This window comes from Micrasema longulum, unplaced genomic scaffold (assembly GCF_059751315.1).
Source record: "Micrasema longulum isolate JH-2025_06_02 unplaced genomic scaffold, ASM5975131v1 h1tg002633l, whole genome shotgun sequence".
NCBI lineage: Eukaryota > Metazoa > Arthropoda > Insecta > Trichoptera > Brachycentridae > Micrasema > Micrasema longulum.
This window is the reverse complement of record NW_028279768.1, coordinates 42,645-54,685: the sequence shown is the minus strand read 5'-3', so window position 1 is coordinate 54,685 and position 12,041 is coordinate 42,645. Positions and strand designations below refer to the sequence as shown.

The 12,041-nt window shown below is 32.7% G+C and overlaps 1 protein-coding gene across 2 annotated transcripts in view; it reads right to left on the bottom strand.

The window, feature by feature from the left end:
• Eip78C (Ecdysone-induced protein 78C) overlaps nucleotides 1-12,041 on the bottom strand; it is a 54,321-nt gene that overhangs the window by 3,142 nt on the left and 39,138 nt on the right. For both annotated transcript variants that reach the window (XM_088240879.1, XM_088240881.1), the window contains exons 4-5: nucleotides 3,941-4,125; nucleotides 2,630-2,809 (exon numbers count right to left, since the gene is read on the bottom strand). In XM_088240879.1, coding sequence (XP_088097005.1) covers nucleotides 2,630-2,809; nucleotides 3,941-4,125 — 365 coding nt within the window. The remainder of the gene's footprint in view (nucleotides 1-2,629; nucleotides 2,810-3,940; nucleotides 4,126-12,041) is intronic.

Genomic DNA, 12,041 nt, shown 5'->3' with positions numbered 1-12,041 from the left:
GATTTTTATAATTTTTTACAAATTAGAATTTTGTTTCATCGATTCAGTGAATACATCTTGCCAATATTTCAGACATAATTGCAACATTTATTATCCGGGCTGATGTTGAAATGTTGAATGTTAAGCTAGGGTTTCCTAGGACAGCGGTGCCCGTATTTTAACGGCCATAGTGAACGGTGATGCAGTGGACAGCCGCCGTAACGTCGACTAGAGAGTGGTTTCCGAGGTAAACGGTGTTAAATGGTGTTAATAATACCGTTTTCCTAGGAAACCACACTCTAGTCACCGTTACGACTGCTGTCCACTGCATCACCGTTCACTACGGCCGTTAAACTACGGGCACCGCTGTCCTAGGAAACCCTAGCTTTACACTGCGGTCCAAAACGTTGACAAGAAGCGCTACTGACATAGGGTATAGTAATCCAGAAAAAAACACTACCAGTATCAGAATGATAGTGAAAATCTTCAAAGTTTCTTGAAACTGTTTTCAATATTGTTTGAAATGATTTTGATTTGTTAAATGCTTACTTACCCAGTAAATTGATATTTGTAATAATATCAACACGCATGTTGAAAGTAAATATGGTATTTATTTCTAAATTGTACACAATATTGTCGAATGAGGGTAAAATATTTTGACCTACATGCGACACCTTATAACTTTTGCAACACTTGCTCGCTTAACATATTGATCGCATTTGTTATAAAGTATTTTCCAAACAATAAGGGACCTATTACAGAATAACTTATTTTGTAAAGTGCATATATGTAGACATAAGTGATGAGTAAAGCGTGCTGACAAAAATTACGATAAAATGGATTCAACTCATTTCTATGTTATTTATTTAAGTACAACCTTTTACGTTTATGACATCTCCCATTGATGTATGCATTTTAAAACCAGTTTATAATCAATTTTGTGAGCTGGATTATCAATTAGATATTTTTTAATGTACTTTTTATTAATTTTCCTTATTGACTTTGAAAAGTTTTATTTTTTGCAACGAGAAAAACGTAAACTTTTATTTATGCAATTTTTCTTAGATATAACAAAAAAACATTCATTGCGCTGTAGAAAATCGGTATGGGATGAAATTAAAGTATTTAAGAAAACTTTATTTAATTTACTTCTCGTATTACAGATACCTTTTCCTAGATACTTTACTATGGAATTTGATTCAAGTAACAAATGTAAGATATTATATATATACATACGGTGGAGCCTCTATATCTATATTCGTAGATTTTTTCCCTCATATTTGTTAGTACTTTCCATATTTGTCGTCACTCCCGAAAGCTGATGATGATGCTGTGATTGGAATTGATGGAATTAGAATTTATTATGGCGGCAAATTTATAGTTGTTTTATTTGAAAACAACTTTTTAAAAAAACATTAACCTCCCCCCTCTTCCATTTCTAACATCTATCTATAAATATTTATTAAGTACAAAATTTTTAAAGTTTAAACAGTATTTGTGAGCCATTTTTGGGAGTTAAAAATAGATTCATTGAATTTTAGTTATTTTTTATTAGAAAAATTCTTTACGTATTCATAAGACCCCCAAGAATAGATGAATGCCGAAAAAGGTTCCACTGTAATATTCTTATTAAAAACAAATTTAATCCATTCAAATGTTTGATTTTGCTAGAGAGACCAATTTGAGATCACATGATTTTTTCCTTAGCAGTCCACGGGTTCTATTATTATTATTAATTATCATTATCGTTTTACTTGTTTAAAACACATTCCATAATAGTTTTCTTTTTTTTTTTTTCGAAATGGTATCTGCAATAATTTATTTCTAGTTTTTAGATAGCTGACATTTCAACTGCTCCAAGGAAGACTGCAGTAAATCAGTTATCTTGCGAAAACCTCACTAATAGTTAGAACTTTTCGATATTCTCCGATATAAGGACATAAATGAATTTGAAAATTAACTGATTTTTGAAACTCGATGATTGGATACTTAATGCCTATTTTTTTTGTTTAATTCTCAAATAAACTCGAGTGTGTATATACACCACCGGTACCTTCACCAAACTGCTTTGTGTATATTATTTTTATTGTATATTTTCCGAATTTATTCGATGATTAGGTACTTTAAAACAGAAAACAATTATACATAATTATTCTATGTATAATTTAAAGATATATAAAAAAAAAAGATTTTATTGTTGTTGTGTAATTGATTGCATTGTTGGTAATATGTTGGAAATTTCGGTTCAATATAGAATGTTCCTAAATAACCCATATATACAAATTTAAAAATTCATAATCTAATGAAATGAATAAACGAAATAATCAAGTTTTAAATACTATTTGTTGACAATATTTTGAATACGTTAAAAAATTTGTACACTGATATGATATTAGGATTTTATCTAAAGCGACGAATATCACAACTGACATGATGCAATTATTGGGAATGTGTAAATCTAGGCATTTACGGGGTTTATGACCTGTCATTGACTGGTTCACATCGCATTTCCACAATGATTTATGTAATCTAACTTAACCTAATCTGATTTACTGCCCTATTTCCTCGAAACAGTCGATTTGATAAAATGAGGTTGACAAGATAGCTAATGATCGGATGGGAAGAATGCTTCATCTCTTGTGAGTGATACCTTGATGAGTATCAGTTGGTCATCTTGGCTCAGCGTAGCGAACCCTGGAACACGTTTGGCAAACTCCACTACGCGTTGAACACTCGGGGTGACTCTGGCGGCTAACTGCTGGCACAGCCATATGCGCTGCATTTCCAGCCCATCTGATGAAGATGATGCGACACAAAGAAATGAGCTTCCCTGTGGAAAATGTATACAATATTAATTTATGTCGAATGAAACGTAATGTATCCTTACACTTTTAAAATACCGCTATATCTTTCTACTCTTCCCAATTTCCCATAATAATAATAAATTTTATTCCAGTAAAATGGCTGTTAACATCGCATTGTAATGGAGGGCCTGGTCAAGGAAAATGAAATAAGGAACTTCAGCCCTACGGGAAACTGGATACTAAAAATATTTTCTTGCGCGCGGTAAAAATAAGAGCATTAAATTGTACCGCAAAGTTTCTTGAAAATGTACGAAAAAAATAATCATAAATATTTTAATAAAAACGAACTACTTTGAACAATGTCACTGGTTCATATGAATCAACCGAAGAAAAGAGAGCTGTGAAAGATATCCGGTTTGCTTACCGTAAACAGACCAATCGGCAGAACTGACCGAGAATAAGCGGAAGAGAACCTCTGACGTTACACGCGGAGTTATTTCAGAAATACAAAACTTTAAGAATTCATAGCGCTGATAGATAATACGATATATAAAAATTAAAAAAAAAAATTGGCTTAGTTAGTAGTGGATTAGTAATAGTCTATTAACAGATAAAAAAATAAAAACAATCTACTGAACTTCCTCACTGTAAAAAAAATATGAAAATTTGAAGTATCATCTTCGGAAATCGGAACACTAATTAATTAAACACGCCTAAAAATATATTTTATAGAAAAAAATGTTCACACAGAAAATAAGATTTTACATACAGATCGTATTTTTAAATATTATTCAATTTGTATTAATTTTCTTTAGACATCTCCAATAAAAAATATGCTGTATTTTATATATATATTTTTAAATCTGTCTACCTCGGAACAGGTATTTACCCCAGTGAGATTAGACAGTACTTCATATGTTTGCTTATATTTTAATTTAGCTTATTTGTATATTTTCTTACCTCCACTGTTTTGCTAACAGAATATAATAATATTACGCTAATAATAAACGCCGATTTTCGGCACTGAACTGAACTCTTGAAGTCAAAAGTTATCTTCAGTTTTATCTATAAAGTTTTTTTTAAAAACATGTTCAACTACAGGTTACCGATGAAGATACTAAGACTTGTATCATAAATAAATAAATTTGATATTATACCAGTAGCAGTTCATTTGGTGGTACAGGACGCCTCTCAGTGTTCAGAGGAGCGCAGTGGGCTCGATGTGCCGCCACTACAGTTCGAGCCAGCTCTGCGGCCTCCTCCACTCCTGGTGACTCCTGCGAAGGTCCTTCCTCGGGACCTCTATCCCTTGACCGCTTCGGTACGCGACCGTACCGCACTGCTGTAAAATGAGGGAATGAAACATGCAATGAAATTTAAGTTCTTCGATTTTTCTACTCTTGGGACACTTAAGCTTTATTTTCTGCGGCTTATACTGTGTGTTGTTCTTCGTTATGTTGACGTTTTTGACGCGATGAACAATACACGGCATTGTATGTTTTTTAAGACCAATTTCAGCCGGATAGTGCAAATCCACACGGCACTGTACATAGAATTACCTCAGGTAGATTGATTTTTATTATATTGGTGTTAACATATGATGTGTCCGTATTTTTCCAAACAAAGAAAACCAGACAAGAAAAAATTATCAATAATGTATCTCCTTCATTATTTTACAATAAATTAGTCAATAATTCATAGAATCTTCACCGCACACTGCGCAAATATTACGAGCAGCTTTGGCTTCTTCCCTCGATTGAACGCGAACAGAAGGAGGTGTCGAAAATGTTCACTTTCATCTACTTGGCATTTCATTTTGAAGGCTAATAATTCAATAAAATAGTTTCTGTACCTTAGACAACCTTTACATTAAAAATGCAGACATTATCGCAATAAGCTACGCGAATAAAACGCCGAAGTCCATTTTCGTCATATAATTGCTTTTTTAAGTTGAAATTAAAATCTGAAGTCCACTTTGTTTTAATTAAAAAAAACACCAGTAGTCTCAGACAAGCTATTTTAATGCGTACTATTATTATCAAAGTTTATAAAAAATAAAAATAAAATACATTGATATTTCATTATCGATTTTAATTATCTGATTTGGTTAAATAATTATGATGTTAAATGATCGTATAATCACAAAAAAATGTTTTCTGAACATTTCGTTCAATGTGACTTCCGTGGACAGATATTTGTAACATCAGAGCAAACATAATATTTTGTAGGGCACAATATTTTTCTTTCGGGTGACATATAACCTTCACCATTTTATATTGCTTTTGGTGTTAATTTTTAAATTTGGAAAAAAACGGACAAACCACCTTATATTATTTTTAACTTTGAAAAAAATATTTAGTGGCAGGCAAATGTACTAACTAGTTTACCATGAGACTGAATAATATGCACCAGATTTCCTTATGCCGGATTTTTTAGGGTAGCCAGTAACCACTAAACACATAAAAATAATAAAACATTACCGTCTCGTGTGGATTTGTACAACCGCAACCGGTGTGAAATCCCCCTAACGCTATTAAAATCGTATTTCGCTTATTTTTGGTTTTACTACTACTCTACTAAGGTACCCAACAGTAAATAAAATACACCAGGCTTAAGAATGAGACCGCCAACTTTGTAGAGCGTCGTCTCTGTCGATCCTGTTTGGTATCTGTATGCAAGTATCATGTATGTATGACAAAGATGCAATTTGCCGATTACGCCGGCAGTCTCTTTCTTAAGCCCGATGTACTTTATGTAATGCCGGCTATTGTACTTAGTAGTAAACACGGGAGTTGAAGAGAGTTCCCCGTCACAATAGATCTGCTTGGACGTCAGGAGCTTGCGTATATAACACTGACCCCCACCTTAAAGAATAAAAGAATACCGAGTGTTCGTTCGTATGTATCAGAAACGAGAGCATAAGACAGATATGTGTATAAGATACGAACAAACTTACAAAACGAAGGCATAACATGGTGTGGGGTCATATCCCTTAGTTGTTAGGATCGATAACGCAACCGAGCAAAAATCCGTGATGTAAATAAAATACATAATATTAAATATGTGTCTATTAAAAACAAAATAATAGAGAATGCATTTCATAATACGTAATTTATTAGGAACCAAGTCAAAACTAGGTACCCTTTCCATAAGTTGTATTTTTTAATCCGATTGGCTGCAATCATTCTTTACAGGTATAATTTATATAAGTGCACAGCGGTATTTCTGATTTTACATAAATTGCATTGGGTGCCGATTACATAAGTTTATGTATTACGCTTAACACCAGCTTAGCCACGGCAATTGCGATTGGAATTAATAAATAAATACAACTAAAACAAAGATAATTTTCCACGATCAACTTTACCTAACATCTACCCCATTTGTTTCGCTCACCACAGCTTCACGAACTTCTCCCAACAAACAGTAAGCATTTATCATCGTGCAGAAATCGATCCCGGAATATTTAAGCTGCATTTCAGGAAACGGGAAATTTAAAAAAATGCTAGCATATTTCCAGGAAAATCCCGGTAGGGTTGCCAACCCTACTCATATTATATAGGGGTTAAAAAATGTTAGTGTTATTTAAGCTCGTCACTGGAACCTGAGTAGATCTATTGTGACGGGTGCTTGTGAATAGTTCTAGCCCTCCAAGCTCAAGTCTTTGGAGAGCCTGGCTACTGGGTGAAGGGCAAGTATTCTGATCATGCTAAATCTCCCCCTCCAATCCCAGTTTTTTAAAGTATCGGGATACTAGGTAAGAGGCGAGCGCTCTAACAACTTCAGGTTTAACCAGTGGTCCCCCGGGGATGCGGCTTCTTTTGTGATATAAAGCATCACATTTATATATAATGTGCATAGGTGTTTCACCATCTGCACTGCAGAACTTATACCTAGAAGTTTCATAAAAGTGCATTCTAGCAAGATAATTATTAAATCTGGTGTGCCTTATAAGGCAGTGGTTCTTACAGGTAATCTACGAGAAATGTTCATTCATTTGTACCTACATATAAGTACATAACATACATACATAACAATATTTTTCTTTTCTTTTCTTATTCTTTAAATTTAAATTTATCTTGTTTCTAGTTACTTTATTTTTCTAACTGTACATAAATATTTGTATTTTTATTTAATTTGCAACTTCTAAGTGCCTAACATTTCTTAATTGTAAAAACCGCTTTTATTTTGATATTGATTATGTACTTAATCAATAGCTCACACCACCGTGGAAAATTTATTTTGTCAGTTTTCACAATTTCGTTGTTTTTTTCCTAAGTAAAAAATAAATAAATTAAAAGATAAAGGTTACATAATTATATATATATATATAATCTTTTAATGTAGTTCTGTGAAAACCAACTCAAACTATAATTATTATTAACTTCGTGATAAACGTAGCTTCATTCCCCACCATTTTAATATGGCACTTGTACAATTTTTTTTTTAAATACCACAATGACATTCAGCAGATATTTCCATTATGATTGAAATGTGTTGACATTGTTGACATTGACAGTGTTGACTGAGCACTGGCTGATCCCTTTTAAATTAAATAATGCCAAAAATGGCTACTTCGAACGCCACATGTTCTATGTGATACATAATGGGTCTTACTCATTAGATTTCCTCATACCAAGGAATAACTACTATATCTGTTGCAACTATTTATACCCGGGATAAGAAAAAGCTTACTTATAAAAACATTTACAACCTATACTAAGCTTATTCCATCGTTTATTTTTTTACGCCATGTAAACAAGCTGCGTGTGTACGTGCAGTTATTAATACTAATACGTTATTCGTATTTGTATTAGTAAAGAAACAAAACGAATTGAACAAATGTCAAGCGTAATTTATGAAATCCAAATCAATCAAAAGCGATAACGATAACGATATTTATTTATTAATGTTTTAATTTTTTATTTCAATTTCTTCTGGAAGAATAATCTGTGAATAAATTATATTTTCTTAGCGTCATGGATTTGTGAAAGATAATATTAGATTGTTTTCATTGATGTTAATAATTGAAAAAGTACGATTCATAGATGTTACACCACGCACAAATTGAAATTAGTCATAAAAAAAATTTACATACGGAAATGAAATATGCCGTCGATAAATGTTTAGACTCATATATTATTATTTAATAAATTTGAATGTGTAACATACATAATATTTTTTTAATGTATAAATACACAAAATATAACAAGGCTCATTTTCAAAACAAATGCAAAATAAAATTAATCTGAATGTATTCGTATTTCACACTGTGAGACTCTTGCGCTAACTACTTTGATTTTAGTATGTTACTGGGCAAATGATTATTCTTAGGGCACGTAAGTATGCAAAAACTGATAAATCTAGAAAAAATGTATAGATATAGTAAATAGTAAACATAGCAAAAGTAAATTAACATAGGTCGAGGACGGCTAAGAAAGTAGGTGTAAAAAGTGGAAGAATTTAAGATTCCGTGCCAAGATAGACGCACTTGGCGCTCTATCCCCTCTGCCTAAACCTATGAGAAAGAGCATGAGGGTAGGAATTACTTCCGTCTCCCTTGGAGCAGTCAAATAATATTTTTACTTTATAATGCCGGTGAATAGGTGTCCATGAAATCACCAACGTACGGTGAGGCAAGAAACTTGGAAAAAAGCACGATCAAAATAAAAAATAATGGATGCAGATGGAAGAATAAATTAAATCCGGATCTTCAAACATAGGTATAATAGTGATTTATACAAGTACTGTATACTCAAAATATTTGTTAATCAAAACAACTGACCTAAAATAGAAGTTACTTATCGTCGCGCGTCAGTGATACTTCAATAGCGCGAAAAATGTTTTTTTCCTACTGGAATTGTTTTACTGAAATAAATCCGTTATACGGATTAAAAGCGGTTGATTTTAAACTATTGCTATTTTTACTTTAAATCATGATAGTTTTTTTTGATACTTCAGCGGTATTTTTGGTTGATTCAAATCGTTTAAAAAGTAATACATTAACATAACGCTTTTTCAGATCCCTGCGTAATAATTCGGATGCATCGCATTTACATCAATAAAAGTATTGTAAATCGCAAAATCAACAGATAGTAAAAATGAATAAATTTGGATATAAAACATAGGCAGAATGGTAAATGTTACAATACACTGTGATCACTTAAACATATAAATGACAGCTCATAAGCCGTGCTTACAATTTTATATTCCTTTCTCAAAAATGTACTCCATCTCTGTTGTAATATTTATTGATCTTGAAAACTCCCTAGGTATTTGGCAAAATTCACGAGTTGTCTACAAAGATTTGAAATAACTCTTAATATTGTTATGTGTTGATTATAATATTACAAAAACATACACGTTTCAATTACAAAAAAATGTGGGTACCTAAGTTAAATATAGTGAAACTAAATTACGCAAAGGGACTTAATTAATCAGATTGTAAAAAACATCTCTAGAAAATACGAATGTTTTTACGAGAAAGGAAAGTATTGGATATAAGTTTTAATTGTGTCCCTTTTTATCCAAATTTAAAAATGAGCACAAAAAGTAAAACAAAATGGTAAAAGTTTATAAGTCATTGGAAAAAAAAATTTCTACTCTACAAAATGTTGTGTTGGTTTTCACGTTACATACATATTTTTTTACCAATACAAGCCTTAAAATTGGAAGGTCAAGTAGACGAAAGTGAGAATTTTCAACATCTCCTTTTGTTCGCGTTCAATCGAGAGAATTGAACGTAGTTATGCAGAAAGCAGCCAGCCATAGAAAAGTAAAACTAAGATAACAGCACCTTTGTGAAAAGGGTGAATAGTCAAATCTACACAACAGTTGGAGTGTTTTTGACTTTGACAAATGATAAACATTGAATGGATTAGTTTTTTCAATATTACAAACCAGAACCTTGTTATGTATTTGATTGTTTTTAACGATTTTTAAAGTACTGTGAGATTTTTCCAGTGCTGTGGGTGTTTTCTACAAATTTAGAAATGCTGTTTTGTGATTGACACTATTTTCAGAAGATGATTATTACAGTTTTTTGTATAAAAGCGGCCTGATTGTTTTTGCTAAACATAGAATTCTTCTTACTGCACCCGATAACACCAATATATCATTTTTTCAAAATTGTGGACTAGCTGCTTACTGCATAACTACGTTCAGTTAAGCTACCGAAGGTGCTCGCTGCTAATTAAATATTATTTTACTCAAGCCTGAGCGTTTTGAGCTACATTTCACCACTGTAATTGGCGCTTTTGACCTACTGTGTTGCAGGGGCGAACCGTGTATAGAAGCGATTATGCGGAGCTTACTTGCTATATTTGACTAACCATAATAATGTTTTACTGTAATTTTATTTACAGAAAAAGAAATAAATAATTACTATTTATTTTTAATAATTTCCACCGTGTGTATCTTTATCCTAGTATAAATATTAATATTAATAAAGCGCGCCCAGCGCCTGCGGTGAGCCAAGAAACTAGCCAATTATTCCAGCTTATTTTTTCAAACAAATAAGTAAACTATATTTTAAATGTCTTAACGCGGGTTTTTTCTCCTAGATTAAACTTGTAGATTACACAAATTATTTGAAGATTCTTGATTTGGAAAACCGCATTTCAAACATTATTTCTTAAGGGCTTTTTTTCTTTGAGATGGTACTTTTGACATAATACCATTTACTTTCATGCATCATATTGCAGGACATATGGTGCTCGACGAAGCTATTTTTAATTTCGAGAACAATTCGGCCAGTTGACATTTCAATTGAATATTTAATAGCGACTGAATTCGAAGTGCTATTTTTAATTTATTTTTCAATGAGTTATGTATTAAATTAATGAATAATATATCTATATAATATAAAATATCACGAAGTTACGTCGTTTGAGTTGATTTCATGGATGAGAGTTGTTGATCACACAGAACCACAGAAAAATATCAATTTATAGTATATATTACTTGCTTATCTAAAACTTTATAAGTAAAAATTGTTGATGGAAGTTCGTTGTAATTTATTAAATAAATAAAAGACGAGTGATATTTCATCGCTTTCGCGACATCTTTGAGACTGGTCCGGTAATAACCGGTCACTGGATATTCCAAATTTGTGGATTAAAGTATCACTCGTCTTTTATTTATATAGTAAATTACAATGAACTTCCATCAAGAATTTTCACTTACAAAGTTTTAGATAACGCGAACACAGCAACCCTGAAACAACTGTATAAAAAATATATTACTTGCATTATATTATGTACCTTATATGTAGATACAAATATACGAAATTTTTTTATAGCTTACCTTTAAATAAAACTACCATTCGCCACTGCTGTGTTGACAAAAAAAAACTTTTATCTCGTGATTTTGTCTTTAGTGGACATTTTAGAAAGTCACAGAATACCTTTAAAATAAGGGCTATGCATAATGCGAAAAATATAGACGTAAAAAAACTAAAAATTAAATCACAATAAGATAGATAAGTCCAGGTGGACAGAAGTGATAATAGTAATAATAAGTGAAGAAGTAAGTGAACTGAAAGTTATGGTAAAAGAATTATACGAAGCCTCTAGAAAGATCGGTCTGGAAATTAATATGGACAAAACCAAGATTTTGAGTCCAACACCTAGCAACATATGTTTCGGAAGTAAAACTATCGGTGCTGTTGACGAGTACATTTACCCTGGGCACATAATCAAATTGGGAAAATTTAATCAAACTGCGGAACTGCCTAGACGGGTTAAGTTGGGCTGCGTTTGGAAAGCTGAAACACGTTTTCAGAAAAAAGGAAATTTCAAATAATCTGAAGGCCAAATTTTATAACTCTCGTGTTCTGCCGGTGGCAACAAACGGTCTTGAAACCATGTCACTCACTGCTAGAAGTGGTCACAAAATTAAGTGCACTCAGCGGTCTATGGAAAGACAAATGTTGGGCGTCTCCCTGAGAGACCGAATAAGGAATGAGGAGATAAGACGCCGTACAAAGGTGACCGATATCGCAGAAAGAGTGGGAAGACAAAAGTGGCAGTGGGCGGGTCGTGTGGCGAGACAAGTCGATAGGTGGACCCCCAGAGTACTAAACTGGAGACCCTACGAAAGTAAAAGAAAAGTAGGGAGGCTGCACAGGAGATGAACTGGCGACGTCGTCGAGCTCGTGGGCCATGGATGAAAACAGAATGCCCAAGACAGAAAAATATGGAAAAATTTAGAAGAGGCCTATATCCAGCAGTGGAGAGAAACGGGCTGATAAGAAGAAGA